Source organism: Somniosus microcephalus, chromosome 6 (genome assembly GCF_052327205.1).
Source record: "Somniosus microcephalus isolate GS21.2 chromosome 6, FLI_Smic_1.0, whole genome shotgun sequence".
In the NCBI taxonomy this organism is placed as follows: domain Eukaryota; kingdom Metazoa; phylum Chordata; class Chondrichthyes; order Squaliformes; family Somniosidae; genus Somniosus; species Somniosus microcephalus.
In genome coordinates, this window is record NC_140992.1 from 200,887,798 (window position 1) to 200,908,705 (window position 20,908).

The 20,908-nt window shown below is 47.4% G+C and overlaps 1 protein-coding gene across 1 annotated transcript in view; it reads left to right on the forward strand.

Moving 5' to 3' along the window:
- Window positions 1–20,664, forward strand: part of snrkb (SNF related kinase b) — a 155,033-nt gene extending 134,369 nt beyond the window's left edge. Inside the window, exons 4-6 of the mRNA XM_085991194.1 lie at window positions 11,743–11,955; window positions 15,932–16,075; window positions 17,534–20,664. Coding sequence (XP_085847320.1) covers window positions 11,743–11,955; window positions 15,932–16,075; window positions 17,534–18,623 — 1,447 coding nt within the window. The 3' untranslated portion in view covers window positions 18,624–20,664. The remainder of the gene's footprint in view (window positions 1–11,742; window positions 11,956–15,931; window positions 16,076–17,533) is intronic.
- The last annotated feature ends 244 nt before the right edge of the window (window positions 20,665–20,908 follow it).

Below are 20,908 nucleotides of genomic sequence, written 5' to 3' on the forward strand. Positions count from 1 at the left end.
TGGGCTCCACTGTCAGCTGCCAGCTGCATGCGCAGTTCCTCCTTCTCTTCCTCCTTTTTCCGTAGTAGAGCCACCTTCTCCCGATGTTCCGTAGACTTTCGGTGCTCCTCCATGATTTCTGTATGGTGGGAGTCGAAGTTACAAGTTGGGCAGGACAGGACATAGTAATATTCGGAGTCGTCCTGAGCTAGGCCAGCGAGAGGGTCTTCTATGTCCTCCCTACCCAGCTGGACGTCAGCCAGCTTTTGTTCCAAATCCAGACATCTTTCCTGAAGAGACTTCTTCACGTGTTCCGCTTCCTCTAACTTTTTCTGGGCTTTCAGCAAGTTGTTTACTAATGACCTCATTTGTGATTTTAATACTTCAACTTCCTTTGGAGATTGATTGATCGGACTATTCAATCCCTCTACCGGAGCAGTTGTTTCAGCGTTCTGTTGTTCAACCTTGACATGAGTCAGCGTACTTTTGGTATCTAAGGCTTGCTCTGCTGCCATCTTCTCAGTCTGTGTTGCAACCTCGGCTATTTCAATAACTTTTGAGAGCTCCAAACCCTTCTCCTCTGACGATTTAAGCTCATGTTCATGGCCCATTCTTACGGTCTCTGTGTTTCTTACAGTTCCCTTTTCTTCCACTGAAAAGATTTCCAGTTGCATCTGTTCTTCAAGTCGTTGGACCTCGGCCATTGCCGCTTCATATTTATTTTGTGTTTCCTTTAATAATTTAACGAGTTCTTGGACATCCTGTATTCCCTGTTCTGGTATGTCTTCCACCACTAATTTTTTTCCTATGGATTGAATCCCTAACGATGAGTCAGCCTTGGCCTGAAGCTCATCAAACATTTCCTGCAGACTTTGTAATTCTTGCTTATGGTCAACCTTTAGTCGTTCATGTTCTTTCACTAACACGAGCTTTTCGGAAGTTGCCAAGTTAACCCCTTCCAGGATTGTAGTCCGAGCCTGTTCATACTGTTCTTTCAACTCGTTACACTCTGCTTGCAACAAGTCGTAGAGGTGAACTGGAATACCATCCTGACTTCCTGAAGATTCCTCTTCCTTTGGATCGTTCTGTGTATATTCTAGTTCCTGAACAGCCTCAGGGAGATGTGATTGGTACTTGGCCACGATGGCTCTATGGTCGCTCTCTGCTTGAGCGAGCTGTCTCTGTTGTCTTTCCAGGGACTCCCATTTGGTGTCCCAGAACTTTTTCACCTTTTCCATCTCTTGTAGGAGACGGGCACTCAACTGTTCTAATTGTCGTTGTACTTTGACATAACGTTGAGTTCTAGCCCGGTGTTCCTCCGTAATGCATCTGTCTGTAGCTTGAACAGACTCAGAATTCTCTGTCTTTATGCACGCCATCGATTTCCCAACCTTAGTCCGTGAGTTCATGTTAATCTTGTTTTTCATACATAAGCTGGACTTATCGTCTTCCGGCTCGGAGTCTGAGCTGCTTGTCTGCACCGAGTCCTCACTCGTCATTGCTTGTCGGTAGTGCCATTCCATGTCTATTTTCTTGATCCACTCCCGTCCCAGAAGTGGTGGTCCTCCCTCAGGTAGTACGTACAGATACATTCGTGGGTGTTCTTTACCCCTATCTCTCACCTTGACTCGTATTTTTCCCAGGGGGTATACATGATGCCCCGTGTATGTCTGTAATACGAATTTGGTATTTCTTAAGGGTATGTGAGAGAATAGCCGGTGATAGTCCTTTTGGTTGATGACGGATACAGCTGATCCCGTGTCCAGCTCCATTCGTACTTGGACTCCCGCTATTTTTAGTGCGACCCAGATCAACTGTAGATCAGTTACTTTACCCACATGGTGGATTCTCAGACTATCCAGCTCCTGGCTGTTTGGGTCTGAGTCTGAATTTTGTTCATCTGAACTCTTTTCAGCCACCTGATGCACCTTGTTGTACTTTCCTTGTGGTGGTGGCTTCCTTTGCTTGTTGGTCTTCTTTCCGGACCTGCATACCTTCGCGATGTGACCCAGTTTGCCACATTTCCTGCACTCTTGGTTCTTAAACCAGCACTGATTCTGGTCGTGCGTTGTCTTTCCACAACGGTAGCATTTGGGAGTGCTTGTTGTAATTTGGTCCACCCCGAGTGCCGCCGCCTTTAGCTGCATTTCCGCCGTCCCTTTCGCTGCGGCTTCGTGCGATGAAGCTATGAGGACAGCCTTGTCCAGTGTGAGGTCGTTTTCTTCCAGAAGTCGCTTCTGCGTTCCTTCTTTGGCCAAGCCGCATACGAACTTGTCCCGCAGCGCCTCTGTCAAATTCCCTCCAAACTGGCAGTATTTCGCTAGCTTACGCAGTTCGACTAAGTATTCCGCATTGCTTTCATCTTGCCTCTGGGTTCTGGCGTAAAATTTAAATCGTTCAGCCAGCATCAACAGTGTGGGGTTCAAGTGATCCTTCAACACTGTTACGATCTCTTCGAAGGTCTGGTCCACTGGTTTAACTGGTGCTATTAGATGTTTCAAAAGCCTGTATGTTTTTGCTCCCATCGAATTTAACAAAGTTATTGCCTTGTTGTCATCCTCAATTTCGTTGGCTACGCAATATATTTCTATGCGTTCCACATACGTGGCCCAGTCTTCTATTTCTGCATTAAAGTCATTAATATTTCCTCGCTTAGGCATCTTCTTCTCTTTTTGAGAACAGTACAAGTATTACTTTACTTATTATTAATTTTCTTCTCTCTTCTTGAGAACACACCAGCCTTTCTGAAAAATCTTATTACTTTTCTGAAATTCTTAATAATTTCCAAGATGGCGGTTTCCCGCTTCTTCCTTCTTCTTCAGCGGTTTTCCCCGAAAAATGGCGGCTTTCCCGCGCTTCTCGCTCTCCCCGCCCACTTCAATGGCGGTTTTCCCGCGCTTGGCGGTCTTCACCCGGTCCCCCGACGCCGTCTGTCAGCCCGAGTGCGGTCCTTATCTATAATGCGATCGCTGGATCGCGAAGCGGCTGCCGGCCCTTATCTGTAGATCCGATCGCTCTCGCGGCTCTCGGCCCTTATCTGGAGATGCGATCGCTGGCTTGCAACGCCTCCCGCTCGGCTCTGGCTCCCCCGCTCGCGCGGCTCTCGGCTCTGACACTCCCGCGCCTACTCGCAGGCTCAGCGCTTCGTGGCAGCGGTTGCTGCACGGCTTCTCACATTGCCCGCGGTCCGGCTGTCACCCGACGCCGTTGGACCCGAATGCTTTGCCCTTCTCCTCCAAATACTTCTACCCCGTTTTTTTTAAAATTTATTTGCTTTAACTACTCACAGTCTCTTCGGCCGCCTTGTTTTAGGCTGATTGGCTCGCTCAAGATGTGGTAGCAGGGTAATCTGTGCCTGTTGCTGCCGCAGCTTTGCTGTTAATCTTCCAGCTTCCAGTAAGTACTATACTTTTAGTAGACGGAGCCTCGTGTTTTCTTTTTGAAGCTCTCTGCTACTGGTTAGTCTTGCCGCAGGGTACGATCGGACTCGTCGCCACTGTAAAGTCTGTAGGTTGTGCAGTAAATAACTTCAGAGACTTTAGAAGTACAACAAAACAGGTCTTTACTATTCAGAGGTCTGGGCGATTTCTGCCCTAGTTAACGTATCACAACCCTTATATACTGGTGTGGTCACTATCGGTATTACAGTATACATGAGCCAATAAATAGTGCCACCCTGAAGTAGTGCTCTTAAAGGCGAACGGTCACATTCTATAGTTCCCTTAAAGGTAAACGGTTACATACACAACAATTAGCGACTGTAAACTTTGCGACTCCACTAATTCAACGGTTGGCTTATTAACCCTGAGAGATGCAATGAGCAATTTCCAGTCCTGGGCCTAAATGCACACTGCATCAACAAGTTAGCACCAGGACATCTGCTAAAGCTGTGAAAAGCCGAATAAAATTGTTTGCTTCTCTGCAACTGGGTGGTGGAGAACATTTTTTTCACTGCTGAGATCCATGGGGAATACCTGAAATATGATCTTGTTTTGGGAACAATAACACATTCTTCTAGTACAGCACATAATCCATTGCTCCATTACTGTGTGTCACTGTATGACATTTCTGTTGCTGTGTATAATGCATTCATACATTACTGTGTGAGATGCATTTCTATACATTGCTGTATCATAACAGTGTCTAACATTCCTGTTACTCTCTATAGCACATTCCAATACTGAATAACACATTCTTATATTTATTGTATAGCACATTCCTATTCTGAATAACACATTCCTATATTTATTGAATAGCACATTCCTGTATTGAATAGCACATTCCTGTATTGAATAGCACATTCCTGTATTGAATAGCACAGTCCTGCATTGTATAGCACAGTCCTGCATTGTATAGCACAGTCCTGCATTGTATAGCACATTCCTGTATTGTATAGCACAGTCCTGCATTGTATAGCACAGTCCTGCATTGTATAGCACAGTCCTGCATTGTATAGCACATTCCTGTATTGAATACCACTTTCCTGTATTGAATAGCACATTCCTACATTGTATAGCAAATTCCCGTATTAAATAGCACATTCCTACATTGTATATAACATTCCCGTTTTGAATAGCACATTCCTACATTGTGTAGCACATTCCCGTATTGAATAGAACATTCCTACATTGTATAGCACATTCCCGTATTGAATAGCACATTCCTACATTGAATAGAACATTCCCGTATTGAATAGCACATTCCTACATTGAATAGCACATTCCTACATTGAATAGCACATTCCCATATTGAATAGCACATCCCTACATTGTATAGCAAATTCCCGTATTGAATAGCACATTCCCGTATTGAATAGCACATTCTTATATTGAATAGCACATTCCCGTATTGAATAGAACATTCCTGTATTGTATAGCACATTCCTACAATGTATAGCACATTCCCGTATTGAATAGCACATTCCTGTATTTTATTATGAAAGGGCAGTGGTGTAATTGGTGGGATTAAATTTCACTTGGTGGACACTAGTGTTGTGATGTGCTCATGTAAACCCATGGATCTGAAATTCCAATGGTTTGGTAAGGTGTGAACCTGGCAGATTTATTAACGGTGAGGGTGGGTCAGGGAGGGTGTGTCGGAACTTGGCACTTAGAACTTGGGGGAGACACATGATTCAAGTTCTGCCCTAAATGCTGCTGGCAGTGAGGGAGGGTATTAAACGTGCTCACCCTGGCTAAGGTACAGCTATGCAGTTAATTTAATTTACGCCAGGATGAAATGAGATGTGCTAAATTCTGACATTTATGACCAGGGTCTGCACGTCTAACATATGTCGCTGCAAAACAAGGGAAATTTAGAGTCATAGACCTAGAAATTGGGTATAGCCCCGCTTGAGGCGCTAGAACTGGCGGTGCGCAAAGTTTATAGCCAGACAAAACTTATCGCTGCCTGGCAAGATATTGGGTTGCATCACCCCCAAAGGGGATTGAGGCGCTAATTCAGCCGTTGCACGGTGCTCCTAAGGCGCAAAAGTTCAGGCGCTACTCAATATCGATGCGGACGGGCGCAGCGCAGGTGAACTCAATTACGGGAAAGCACGAGACTTCCAGGCGCCGGCCGGCTCTTAAAGGGGTGGGTCAGTCAGCCTGAGCTTCAACACCCAACGCCCTATAGGCCTCAGATTCGGCGCTCGCCCTTCTCTGGTGTTAGAAACTTGTTGAGCATGGAGAAGGTTAGACAGAGAGCAGAGCGCTTCAGCACTGAGGCTCTGGACCAGTTGGTGACTGCAGTTGAGCGCCGTCGAGATGTCCTGTACCCGGACAATGGCAAGAGGCCGAATCAGAAGGCTTACCGACGATCTTGGAGGGAGGTTGCTGTGAGGGTCAACTCCAGCAGCATGGCGACCAGGACCCCTGTTCAGTGCAGGAAGAAATTCAACGACCTCACACGGATCGTTAGGGTGAGTGATGGTTTAGCAAACTTCTGATTCCCTCCATCTGCAGCTGACTTCGGCCACCCTGTTGCCATGATGCCCCAATGGCCATCTGTCAGCAAGCACCCATGGCCCTTTCTGGGCACACACATGGACAGATGTCTCAAGGCCTCATGTAAGGGCTCTTGCACCATGGGGGGCATGCGATGATCTCTCAAGGCCTCATGTAAGGGCTCTTTCACCATGGGAGGCATGCGATGATCTCTCAAGGCCTCATGTAAGGGCTCTTTCACCATGGGGGGCATGAGATGATCTCTCAAGGCCTCATGTAAGGGCTCTTGCACCATGGGGGGCATGAGATGATCTCTCAAGGCATCATGTTACAGAACTTCCCCTTCTTTCCCCTGCAGTCCAAGCTGGCGACGATCCGAAAGGAACAGCGTCGAACTGGTGGCGGACCTCCACAAGTGGTCACTCTCACGGATCTGGAGGAGAGAGTGCACCAGATACTTGGAGGACGTCTGTCTGGTCCAGTGACCACTGCATCTGCCGACCCCATTACCGACAGCGAGGGTAAGACTCTCACCTTTTTCACCTGTTGCCTTCCACTTGGTCCCGCCGCCAGCATGCATCCTCAGTGTGCAGCCATGTCAGAGCCTTGCCGCAATCTGGCATGCCTTTCCGCAAACCTGTTCTTTTGCTAAAGCCACTCTTCCACCTCCCTGCTTTCAGATGAAGCAGCACCAACTCGGGCTCAACGCACTGAAGCTGCCAGTGCCAGTGCCACCGGAGGCAAGGAGCAGGAGGAATCCGGACCAGCCGTTGCAGAATCCGGGGAGCGGACACATCTACAGACTGGAGATAGTAGTCCCCTGGAGGGGAGGGGGGGGGTGCTCTGAGGATGAACCAGTTGCCGGAACAAGCGGCATGCAGCAACGCAAGGGGGATAGGCAAGTTTGCCCACCGTCTCCCCGGAGGGCAAGGCAGGTAGTGATGACTGCTGCACAGAGTGCAGAGGAGGTGCGTCGCCTGGCTGAAATGAGCAAACAGGCCCGGCTCAGACACACGGAGCTGATGGCTGCAGTGGAAAAGATGCCTGAGTCAATAGATTCATTGGCTAAGAGTATGTTGGACTTCGGGGCAACAATGGAGAGGACTCTCCAGGGCTTTGGGGCAACAATGGACAGGACTCTCCAGGGCTTCGGGGCAACAATGGACAGGTCTATCCAGGGCTTCGGGGCAACAATGGACAGGACTATCCAGGGCTTCGGCCCAACAATGGAGAGGACTGTCCAGGGCTTTGAGGCCGCTATGGAAAGGACTGTTCAGGGCTTCGGACAATCCCTGGAAAGGTCTGTCCAGGACTTGTCCGAGGCAGTGGAGTGGTCGGCACCTGCCTTGTCCGAAGCAATGGGAAGAACTGTCCAGGGCTTCTCCGAAGCACTGGCACCTGGCACACAGGTCCTCACTGTTGCCACGCAGTCACTTGCTGGGCTCCTCCACACCCAGATTGAGGCAACGCGATCCCTCACTGCAGCCACCCTCTCTGCATCAGTTAGGATCACCCCGGGCCCTTCCAGTCCCATACAAGGCCAGGAATCAGTGGAGCATGCGATTGTGGCAGATGAGCCGAGCCGCTCCCCTCAGATAGCCAGTGTGTCATCCGACCATGGTGCAGGTGTCCTCTCTCGGCAGGAGACCATTGCACATGCCAGCGCTGGTACGTCTGCAGTGCAGCTGCCACCACCTGCAGGGCACACTGCTTCCAGCCATGCTCAGATCAAGCATCCTACGTCCGCACCCTCCATGCCCAGAGGTCGGCCAGGCCGTCCCTCAGGGGCTTCTGCGCTTCCAGACAACAGGCGTCCCCCAGCCTTGAGCCCGCCACTGGGGTCCAATTACGTAGGAGCAGCAGGGAGGGAAGGGGCCGGGCGCGAAAGAGAAGTCGTTCTCCCTCAAGGGGCCAGTTGTAGAGGGAGGTGCTGAGACGTTTCTTTGTCCAAATTCAAGGACACCCTCACCTGTTGTTATATTTGCAGAAGGTTTGTTGAGTTTTGCGGCTTTGCCGAAGAGTTCACAGTTATTTTGTTACTTATGGTTTCTGTTGACATTACGTTGTTTTGCTGTAATGAAAGACTTTTGTGACAATAAACAGAAGTTTCAATGTGGCATGGTGCACGTGACTACTTTCAGTGATGCTGGCATTCAGAGGCCGTCAAACATCCAAAGTGCGCAGGAGTTAAGACTCTCATCATTCCGCCACAGGGGTCTCGAAAGTAGTCGTGATGAGCCTCTGACATATGGCCCTTCCACTTTCAGGAGCCCTTCCATCTTCCTCCTCCTCCTCCTCCGCCTGCTCTTCCTCCTCCTCCTCCTCCGCCTGCTCTTCCTCCTCATCCTCCTCATCCTCCTCCTCCTCCGCCTGCTCTGCTGGTCGTTGAGGGACAGGTGGAATTGGCTGGGTGCGTCGAATCGCCAAGTTGCGGAGCATGCAGCAGACGATGACGATGTGTCCCACTTGCTGTGGCGAGTACTGCAGGGATCCCCCCGAATGTTCCAGACATCGGAAACGCTTTTTGAGAACACCAATAGTGTGCTGTTTACTGTGCCTGGTCGCCTGATGGCCGCTGCTGATCAGCTCTTCTGCTGGGGTGTCGGCTACACGGAGTGTTGTCATCAGCCATGGGCAGAGAGGATAGCCCTTGTCCCCAGTAAGTCAGCCTCGTGTTAGAGCCAGCCCCTCAAAAAGGTTACAAACTGAGGTCAACCGCAGGATAAAGGCATCGTGGCTGCACCCTGGGAAATGCGCGGTGACTGCCATGATGATTTGGCGGTGGTCACGGACCAGCTGCACGTTGAGGGAGTGGAATCCCTTGCGGTTGCGGAAGTCCTAAGGATGCTGGCATGGCACCCTCAAAGCTACGTGTGTGCTGTCAGTCGCCCCCTGCACCATGGGGAAGTCCGCAATAGAAGCGATACCCTGCGCGTGCTCCGCCTGCTTGTGCAGGGTCAGAGGGAAGGTCATGAATTGACGCCTTCGCCTATAAAGGGCATCTGTAACTTGCCGGATGCAACAGTGGACTGCAACCTGAGCGATAGTCGCAATGTCCCCAATGGCTGACTGAAAGGATCCGTTGGCATAAAAATTGAGGCCATCAGTCAGTTTAGCGATCACGGACAGAGAGGTTCTGCACCGTTCACGCGGCTGCAGATCCTGACCAAGCAGGTGGCACAGATCAGTAACAATGTCCCTCCAGAATCGGAGCCTTCGCAAACACTGCTCCTCCGACATGTCAAGGCTTGACACCTGCTGCCTAAAGACCCTCGCAGCATCCCGTCGGATTGGCCGACCTCCATTGCCCCTCCTCCTTCTGGCCAATCCCGGCCCTCTCTCCCGCCGTCTCTCTGCCCCTTCACAGTGTTGGGCCATGAGGCCGTCGCCCTCCAAAGCAGCTCCCATTCCGATGCCAGTTGGTCAAAAGGCTTTTAGGTGTAGTGCTGCAAGTGCTTCGGACAGGTTTGAAGGTCCCAAGTACTCTAAAGCTAAATTCCCAAAAATCTGCTCCATAGTAGCTCGCCAACTCTCTCCAGCAACGATCGCAATGAGCAGGCCAAGTGGCTGAAGATTCTGCACTAGAGCTGTCCCCTTTAAATAGCGCCCCCCTACTCCGAGAAGGGCCTGCTAGCCCTCCCTCAAACTGTCACTAATAGCGCTAGGCGTTAAGGCTCTGGGCGCCACCCAATATGCGCTCAGGCGCTCCTAAAAGGCGTTGCACACTGAAATGACGTCATGATCTGCTTGCGCTCGCGGGCACGCGCAAACACTTAGCGCAGGCGTTAAATGTATAGTCAATATGGGAGTTGGCGCTATCTTCATAGCGACCGCCCCAACATAGGGTATCGCCCCAATTCTAGGTCTCTTTAAGCGCTCAGCGCCAGCGCTACCAACCGAATTTCTAGGCCATAGGGTCATAACGGCACAGAAGGAGGCCATTCGGCCCATCGAGTCCGTGCCAGCTCTCTAGAGCAATCCAGTCAGTCCCATTCCCCCGCTCTATCCCCGTAGCCCTGCAAGTTTATTTCCCTCAAGTGCCTATCCAGTCTCCACTTGAAAATATTGAGTGTGTCGCTTCCACCACTTCCATCGGCAGTGAATTCCAGGTCATCACCACTCGCTGCGTAAAAAAGTTTTTCCTCACATCCCCCTGTATCTCTTGCCCAAAACCTTAAATCTGTGTCCCCTAGTCCTTGTACCATTAACTAGTGGGAACAGCCTTTCCCTGCCTAGCCTATCCAAACCCATCATAATCTTGTACACCTCTATCAAATCTCCCCGCAACCTCCTCTGCTCTAATGAAAACAAATCTAGCTTCTCCAACCTGTCCTTGTAGCTAAGATCCCCCATCCCCGGAACCATTCTGGTAAATCTCCTCTGCACCCTCTCGAGGGCTTTCACATCCTTCTTAAAGTGTGGTGACCAGAACTGGACACAATACTCCGGTTGTGGCCTAACCAGCGCTTAATAAAGGTTCAGCATAACTTCTCTACTTTTATACTCAATACCTCTATTTATGAAGCCCAAGATCCAATATGCTTTGTTAACCACTCTCTCGCGATGTCCTGCCACCTTCAGGGACCTATGCACATTAACTCCCAGGTCCCTCTGTCCCTGCACACTCTTTAAAACTGTGCCATTAAGTGTATATTGCCTCTCCCTGTTCTTTCTACCAAAATGCATCACCTCACACTTCTCTGTATTAAATTCCATCTGCCACTTGACTGCCCATTCTGCAAGCCTTTCTATGTCCTGTTGCAGTCGATTGGTATCATCCTCACTGTTTGCCACACCCCCAAGTTTGGTGTCATCGGTAGCTGAGGAAGGCTGACACTATTCTTTTGTCATTTTTGTTTTGCGCTTTACTTAGGAGGCTCCAATCTTCGTTTGGGATTCTCCCCATGAGACTGTTTCTGGGGAACTTCCCTAAAATGAAGTAGAAGGCTGCAAAATGTTTCTCCCCATGGGGGATTGGTGTCTTTATGATTTATTTATCAGAGCAGGCAACCTGGGAAGCTAGGATTGTAAGGCAACACCACAGAAGATCCAGGCCCTCCTGCTGATAACCATCCACCAAACCACCAAGGTGTATAGCCCCAGAAGATCATTCCCCGATATATCCTTGGAGTTATGAGTCAGGGGGGTCTCTGTGTTGTGTGAGGAATCTGCAGAAGTTTCTGGAGCTAAGTTATGACTACACAAACAATAGGTTTGCACCAGGATGAAATGATGAGTCCAAAATTCTGACAATTATACCCCAGGGTCCAGACAATCATTCCAGGCGGCTCTGCATTGTAGAGGAGAACTCTCTGATAGTGTTGCAAAGCGTGGAATTGGAATTTGGCACCAGCCCTGCTATTTGCCACACATCTTCAGAATCTTAGCAGTGCCTTCATATGGTTCTGGTGCTATGCAAGCATTGCTCTCTTCATGTCAGGACACCTGAAATCATTATCTGATAGCTTGCATAAATCGTGAACCTAAATAATTTTTAGCAGTGGTGATAGAGCAACTGAAGAGAGATTAGGTTCAGCTGTTAAAGATAGAATCACTGTTGCTGCTGTTCCAGTCAGTTCTTGGATATTCCTTGAAAGGTACCTTTTATCTGGAGCCTCTTTGCAGCAAGGTTCAGCCTACACAAAACAGTTTTTTTTCCTGTTAAACTTTGCGGGACTAAAATGGCCAGAGGAGGAGGAGTCTGCTCTTGAGGAATTAGCTTGAATCTGTGGTGAATTGAGCAGAAATAAAGTCACTGTAACCTTTGGCTCAGGAACCTCTTTCGCTGGTAAAGCTTTTGTTCTTTGTATTGTTGCAGTTTGATCTCCAGGATGTTGCAGAGGGACCCGAAGAAGCGGGCGTCTCTGGAAGAGATCGAGGGCCACCCGTGGCTCCAAGGCGTTGACCCTTCACCGGCCAAGAAGCTGAGCCTACCTCTCACGTCCTACAAGAGCCTCTCTGAGGAAGAGCATGAAATAATTATCCAGGCCATGGAATGTGGCAACATTGCACACAGGGAGTTGATCCAAGAGTGAGTATATCAGATCATTTATTTCCTTTCGGGCATCTGTTTGGAGAGGTTAGTGTTTATAATTGAGGGAAGACAGTTTAGAATGTACCTTACCCTCAATGGCTGGATATTTCCAATTCAACAGAGCTTGTAGCTGGGTTTTACAGATAGCCATTTCCTGAGCATAATGTTTACATATTCAAGCTTCTAAACTTCAGATTTAGGAGAGATTTCCCCTTCTTCTTTAAATCCTCACCTGCGATGTCTTTCCAGATCTACATTGTCTTCCTTTCGACTGGGAAAGCCGGATGACCAGATCCATGAGCTTCACAGTGAGCCCTGGTTAGATCTTATATCGATCGGCCTGTACGTTCTGGCAGGTTGGGCACTTGTGCTGAGTTTAGCAGCCTGATTCAGTTCCATGTTGGAGACAGACCAACTTACATGGGCAGGAGGGGAAGGGAGGGGCGGGGCTGCAGTCTGAAGCCTGGGATCCTACTGGTGCTCCGAGTCACTGAGTCATCCTCTTTCTCTCACCCTGCTCGTAATGCAATCAAATATTTTCCGTGTGATGGTGAGTGATGTGCAGACCGGTTGTCTCCTAATACAGCATGAAATGTACCATGGCAAGGTTGGGAGCCAGGATCCAGGGTGGTCAAACTGAGAGCTTTATCATGAGGTTGTCACGTCATTATTGATAGCAACTAATATATTCCTAAAAATTATTCTGAAGTGAAATTGTTCATTTTCGGATTAATGAAGCCTTGAGCTGATGGGCCGTTGAGATAAGTGTTCAGCAGGTTTCCCTTTGCAGAGGGGAGAATGGGTGTTAATTGACTTCTCGGGTAGAAGCTACCCTTATTGATACTTAATTTTTTAAAAAGGGGTGCACAGAAGTAACTGGAGAGGAATTTTGAATAGAGCTAACCACGTAAATGAGATACTGTATATGCTGTTGATTATAAACGTAATGGGAGTAAATGGAGTATATCTGTTTCAGTGGGACATGTGGAGTGAAATGGTTAGATGCGTGGATATTAGATGTGTGGATATTAAGAGTCATTGCCAGGCTTCAGGTGGCCTTGAGAGTGGTAGTATTTAAATGAATTTCTGCACTGGTTCTGTGATGTGTGTAAATCGCATTGCCATCTGTGCCTTTCAGTCTGTTGCTGGAGGGATGTGAGTTTGAGTGCTCGCTGCTGCTTGAATTGTGATGATCTGGCAGATGGCTGTATATTGCATCAACCGTTAGACCTCACCATTAGAAACAATATGGGATTGATAATGTTGGATCATCTCTTGGGCCTTATTAGTGTCTGTAACATTAGTAGCACTTTACAGCTCTGATGCTGTAGCCGAGGACTCCTGATAGCTTGTCAGTATGACATCATCCCTTTTGGGAAGGAGAAAGCAAAGATTTATTTCAGTTTTATATAATTCATTAGTCTCCTTACCCAGAAATGATGACCTTGTCACTTAATCTTTACCAGATATTGCACCATAAGTGAGGATGATATCATAGCTAATTTTAGCTCATGATGCCATCTGGTGTTTTTAGAGAGAACTGCAGGGCTAAGTTGAAGCAATTCCCAGTGTACTTGTTCAAAAAAGATAATTCACACATTGTATGATGCAAAAATTACAGGAGGTAAGTGCTGATGAAGTTCATATTCATTCATCAGATTAAGGATAGGTGCAGCATGTGTTGCTAGATTAGTGGGTGTTGGTGGTGTAGTAGCGATTAATATTGCCCGCCTCAGCCTTGCCTCACCTCCATTGCCGCTGAAACCCTTATCCATGCTTTTGCCACCTCCAGGCTCAACCTCTCCAAGGATGTCCACACCAACCTCTAGCACTGCACCCAAAACTCCACTGCCTGGAGCATATCCCACACCAAGTCCTGTGATTCCTGTCCTTGATAGTTCTCAGTCTCCCAATGCATTGTGTACAAGTCCCTCCATGGTCTTGCATTACCCTACCTCTATGAATCATCTGAAGACATTGACTATGCTGATGCTGCTTTATCAATGTTAGTTTTTTTGCTGCTGTCATGCTACAGCACAGTTATCTCCTCAAGCTAGTGGGCTATGGTGGGGTAGGCGGAGGCGGGGGCGGTGTGAGGAAGAGTGGTAATTCAGGTTTTAAAATCATGATAGGGATTGACCTGGAGATGTTGTGTAGAACGAAGGACAAAGCCAAAGGAAGCTTTAGCTCAGCATAACTTGAGACGTGCTTAGTTAACATGTAGAACGTACTGGGATATATTACCACCCAGCTCACGTAATGAGGATGTATTTGAAGCTTTCCAAAGAGCGGCAGATTCCAAATTTTAGCGAAATTTAGTAGTACTTAATTCGTTGTGCTTAAATTTGCAAAGTGAGGTCTATTTTGTGTTGTTTTTCTCCTTATTGTTTTCAGTAGCAGCAGGTTATTTCAGTCTTCGACCAGAAGGATACTGGGGATGATTCTGTGCTCCCAGCAGGGAGTAGTGCTCGCAGGCAGCATGTGTTGGGGATTTGCGGACGCACCCACACGATTTTCCGTTTTGCGGTCCCTGCTCCCTCTAAGTTCCAGTAAGCTTTCCTGTGGACCCCTCCTCCTCCCTGCCATCCTCATTGTGTTGCAATCAGAACTGAACTTACACCACATCCTTACTCCAACTAGAAGTGTGGAATCAACCCTGTGGCACGTGGTCTCTGTGTCGGACCCGGGTCAGTGAGCTTTTTAAGTGAAAAGGGTGATGCACAAAGGACCATAATTTAGGACAGCACCAAGGTTCAGTAGAGCAGATGAGGCAAATCAAGTGTTGGATAATGTCAAGCTTTGATTTTAAAAGCCGGATGATTGAATGGCTGGAATTGAGGAGTTCTACAGTGTAGTAGAAGAAGGTGCATTAAGTCTTGATTTCAACACAGGGAGGAGGACGAACATCTGTGAAGCCTTAGAGAGCAAGAGAGGAAAACTTTGAAGAACAATAGTAATTGATGAATCAGAGGCAGAAAAGTTACAATGGAGACAGGGAGAGGTTGGAGGTTATTTGTGTGTGGCCATACTACTTGTGTATTTTTAAAAAATCATTCTCGGGCTGTTGGTGACACTGGTAAGACCACATTCATTGTCCAGCCCTAGTTGTCCTGTGAAGGTGTTGGGGCCATTTTAGAGGGCATTTAAAATCAACCACACACTGTGAGACTAGAGTCTCGTGTAGGCCTGGCTGGGGTAGGTGTGGCAGATTCCCTTCCCTGAAAAGACATGAGTGAACCAATTAGGTTGTTGTGACAATCTGGCAATTTTCATCATCATTTTTCTCATCCCAACCCACAAATTTATTGAATTCGAATTCATAACTTGTCATGATGGGATTTGAACTCGTGACCTGAGTGTCTAGTCCAGCCCGTTTGATTGGCACCCCATCCACCACCTTAAACATTCACTCCCTCCACCACCAGCACACCGTGGCTGCAGTGTGTACCATCTACAAGATGCACTGCAGCAACTCACCAAGGCTTCTTCGGCAGTACCTCCCAAACCCACGACCTCCTCCACCTAGAAGGACAAGGGCAGCAGGCGCATGGCAACACCACCACCTCCAAGTTCCCCTCCAAGTCACACACCACCCTGACTTAGAAGTATATCGCCAATCCTTCATCGTCGCTGGGTCAAAATCCTGGAACTCCCTACCTAACAGCACTGTGGGAGTACCTTCACCACACAGACTGTAGCGGTTCAAGAAGGCGGTTCACCACCACCTTCTCGAGGGCAACTAGAGATGGGCAATAAATGCTGGCCTTGCCAGCGACGCCCACATCCCATAAACTAATTTTTTAAAAGTACAATGACCACTAAGCTACCACACCCACTTATTAAACTAATCTGCTGACCTTGCAAGTCTTTTTAAAAAAAGAAACACAGTTCCTGATTGGAGCGTGGGGGATGCTAAGTTATTGTTTGGGTCGGCCATTTCACTCAGCGGTCTTGTGATTTTATTTTGATGTAGGGCTCTGGAAGCAGACAAGTACAATCACATCACGGCCAGCTACTTTCTGCTGGCAGAGAGAATATTAAGAGAGAAGCAGGAGAAACAGACCCAGAATCGGAACCTTAATCTGGATTACAACTGGACCACCCATGTACAATGCAGGTAACAAATAGTTCACAAGGAAAAGCCTTCAACGACAGCTGGAAAATTTGTGCATCTGGAATAAATTCTGCAGCATTTTTATTGGTCTGCAGGGTGTGATGGTTAATGGGTATTTGACCAATGTTATTATCCCATTAGGGGGCAAATAAGGAACTGATGCAACCAATTTCCTGCTCTTAGACAACCTGGCCTAGCCTGGCAAGCTCACCCGTAGGGTAGAAATGCCCAAACGTTTTGTCTATGTGGGCAGCACTGCTGTGTACCACAGCACATAACGGCCACTTATAAAGTTTAAATCCACGTTCCCCTTGATCTGCATATAACTCAAGTTGCCATCACTAACGGGCCTTGGTGTTTGGATTTAGAATTTATCCGCTCATAAGTCAACAGTGCTAAGAACAGTCCTTCCAAACCTCCCAATTCACGGATCCACCAAGCGAGCAAGAAATAAGCAGAACCAGCCTGGGTTGCCTAGCTTTGATTGTCAGCACGTAAAGGCCACATGTGACCTACAGCACACAGCTTGGCTACCGCTACCCTGGGGGAGGCCTGAGTATCAATGTGAATGGTTGGGATTCTCCACCATCTCTTCTTACCTGGAGTCCAATTCTCTAGTGTTGTGCCAAACAGCTTGCTGCCCATTGGCAAAGGTGCATTACATGATGCCAGTATATGTCTCTGTGTTGGTAATTGTGCCTGGTTTTAAAAGGTTTGTAGTTAAATCACCACCTAATCTGTTGAAAGTGCTTTGCTCTCCCTTTAGCGAGCTAACAAATAGCAAAAATTATTGTCTTCCCAAATCAAAAGGAAGATCCAGAGCCAAGTTTGATCTCTAGCCCTGAGAGAATTGTTTATTTATCAGGAATAATTGGATGCTGAGAGGAGGTTGGTATGCTGTCCTTTCACCCAGCGACTCGGGGTGGTTTGAAACTAGGTCAAAGCAATATTATGAAAATCTGCTCTCTCTGCCAGTCACATGAAATAAGTTGGACAATCTCAACTAAGTTCCCTGTGGACATGGGTCAACAACACAACTCAGCACAGGCTGAAAATGAGCATCCGGATGGTTGGTGCGGGCAGTGAGACATTTTGTACTCGTGCGGTGGGAGGCATTCATCTGATTTTAAGGCGGGTTGAAGGAGAGGGAGCTTTACTCTGCATCTGGCAAGGCTGAATATGACTTGAGTGTATCTCGCACTGTTAGTATCCTAAATAGAAAAGTTTTCCATTCCCCAATGTTGGCGTCCTCAATGAACAGCAGAATTCACCTTACAGATTGAGATTATTGGATTGCCAATTGCAACTCAAACTGAAAGATGCAACTGGCAAGTGAAATACTCATCCTTGCTCTGTATTTCAGTTGAAGTATTTCAGGTACTGCACATTTCAAAGGGTGTATGACTTGTAGTTTATTACTGGTTACATAAAACACCTCAATTTATGCTCTCTCTATTTCAGGCCATCTCTGTCCGCACCGGTAAACAGCTTTGTGGATACCACTGATAATAGCCCCTTGCCTGAAATGCACAATGGGTTTTCAATAAAACATTCTGCAAACACGAAGGGCCCAACGAAACATCCGGAGGCTGTGCAAAAGAACACGGAAAAGAATGAGACTAGTAACATAAAAAATATTGTGAAACTCATGAGTAATGCACAGGACAGTTCTGCGACTCCATCACCAATGAGAATTCTCCTTCGATCTTCACTGGAAACATCTGTCATGCCAAAGAACGTCCCAGTCCTCCAACAGATATGTGAAGAAGATGAAGAGGAGGAGGAAGAAGACAATGCAGAAATGGAGGTCAAAGCCACACCTTTGCCGAATGTAATGCAAGCTCCATGTAGTGGCTTTAATCACAAGGACAACAGTGTCGCCACCTTGGGCTGTCCCAACAAAGAGAGCGATGAGGGTGATGGCAGCAAACTGTTTCGTGAGATGTGGAACTGTCAGCGTGAAAACGGGGCAATGAGCTCTTCTGTTGAAGTCCAAGGCTCAGTGGGACCGCTTTGTTGCAGCAGGTGGGCCGAGAAAAGCGAGCAGCTTTCAAATTACTTTGGAAACAGGCCAATCAACCTGATGAATGAGAGCAACAACAACAGCACCAGCAAAGGTGTCCTTAGAGCTCCAGTAGATGTCACCGACATCAGTGTCGAGAAGCCACCTCCTTGCTTGCACGCACGCCAATGTCTGGCCAACCTAGACCCCAAGGTTACCGAGCCCACTCTGCCCACACAGACAAGCACTGACTTAGCAAAGGAAAAACTGCAGTTGCTTAAAAAGTGCGAAGGGCCGAGTCTGGAAAGTCCAAAGCACTTGATCGACCGAATGGCTGAGAACAGTGGGTTAGCAAACGACAGTGCGTGCTTTGACAGCAGTGCAGACCCTGTGAATAAATTTGACCCTGCCCGATCAAAGAATGTAAATATCAGGGACAGGATTCTACAGATCCCACTCTGTGAGAAAGCCCTTTCCTTTAAGATAAAACCAAACTCGAAGGAGAATCTCCTCTCTTTTGGACAGTTCAACTGTTGTCATGTAATTTAGTTTTTTTTTAAATTATATACTTTGTGTGTGTGACTACACACACTCTTTGTAAATATGTATCATCTTTTACAGAAAAGGGGTGACACTGAGGTAAGGCGTTAGAAAGCAATGACTTTTGAGGTTGTTTTCTGACTTTGTGCTCCCAGAGGGGAGCCTTGCCCGCCATGAAAGCATATTGAAAATGAGGGTATGCACTGCGCATGACTTCCTGACCATACATTAAAATGGTGGGACAGCCATGCACACAGCACACGCCTGGATTAACGATACATGGACCAGGCTCCCCACCCGAAGTGTTGAAGTTGGAAAATCAGCCCTTTAATTCTTATTACTGAATAACGGGTATAAGCTAAATACAATTTGGTGCTTCTGTCTGGGTTGTAACAAGGTTCAAAGTGATTCTCCGTACTTTATAACGTATTTTAGAACATCTAACTTGCGAAAACCTTCACTGTTCTGCCATATTGGAACACAAATGGGTAGTCGTGTGGCGTTTGTACCCTTTAGGCACAGACCCTGTATCCCACCTTAAACTTCCAGATTAGTTCACCATTATCTTGAGACCCCATTAGTTGAAGAGTTGTGGTTTGGGAGATTTACTTGTGTGCATTCTATGACAGCATATTGTAGCCACCTGCTGCCCTAGTGCAGCCAACTAAAGTGTGTACATGTTAAATGTACCTCTTTCATTGTCACCTTTTATATTAAAAAAATCTAGAGTGTTCACAGATTAATTTTCATGGGTCTGTTTTGTTACCTGTATAATAAGTGTGATTTTTACTTTTACGTGTGTATTTCTCTTCCTTCATTCTTAATCTAGTGTAAATGTCACACTATTAGCTCTGGAAGCTGCCCTAAACTGATGTGTAAATATGAAATAGCAATTTTCCTGAAATAGTGCATCATGTTTTTAATATTGTGCTACATTATTGTTTGTATGTCCTCCCCTCGAGCCTATATTCCAGGTAAGCATACGAGAGATTGTGGGAAATAATTATCTGCTTACTGAGTGAGCACTGCACTAACACATGCCTGCGCACCATCAGCGTTTGTTAACGGTAGTAACACACACCTGTACACTATCAGCATGGCAAAGTGCCCAAATGATCTGATTAAAATGTGAAGTACTTAATGGTATTGGTGCCCCCACCGCCGCCCCCCCCCCCACCCCCCACAACTAAGTATGACAAATTTGATGCGTTCCCCTGTCATTATACCTTAAACATTCACTCCCTCCACCACCGGCGCACCGTGGCTGCAGCGTGTACCATCTACAAGATGCACTGCAGCAACTCACCAAGGCTTCTTCAACAGCACTTCTCAAACCCGCGGCCTCTACCACCTAGAAGGACAAGGACAGCAGGCGCATGGGAACACCACCACCTCCAAGTCACACACCATCCTCACTTGGAATTATATCGCCGTTCCTTCATCAGCACTGGGTCAAAATCCTGGAACCACGCGGATTGCAGCGGTTCAAGAAGGCGGCTCACCACCACCTTCTCGAGGGCAATTAGGGATGGGCAATAAATACTGGCCTTGCAGGTGACAACCACATCTGAGGAACAAATTAAACACCCTCCCTAACAGCACTGTGGGAGTACCTTTACCACACGGACTGCAGCGGTTCAAGAAGGCGACTCACCACCACCTTCTCATGGGCAATTAGGGATGGGCAATAAATGCTGGCCTTGCCAGTGACGCCCACATCCCAAGAACAAATGGAAAAAAAATAATTTTGAGAATATTAATAAAGAAAAATGTTCTCTTATTTCCTGCAGTCCTTTCTAGAATGTCCAAGACACAGTCTTGATGAATTCTGTTCTCACACCTTTGTTAACACTTGTTGCTGTGTGGCCGGTTGTAAGGGGTTTCAGTGTGGACAGCCTGTGAGTTGGAGCGTCTCCCAAGTGGCCACCCCTAACTGACTGTAGGCCGGCACTTGGCTGGAAAGATCCCACAGCCGAAGCAAAGTATTAAAATGGAAACCTGTTGTTATTTTACTGTTGTCCTTGCCAAATAAAGTGCTGTCTTGCATTTATATATTGTCTTTCATGACCTCAGGACGTCACAAAGCATTTTACAGCCAATGAAGTACTTTTTGAGGTGTAGTCACTGTTGTAATGTAGGAAATGCGGCAGCCAATTTGCACACAGCAAGCTCCCACAAACAGCAATGTGATAATGAGAGATAAATATTGGCCAGGGCACCAGGAGAACTTCCCTTGCTCTTCTTCAAAAAGTACCATGGGATCTTTTACATCCACCTAGAGGGCAGATGGGGTC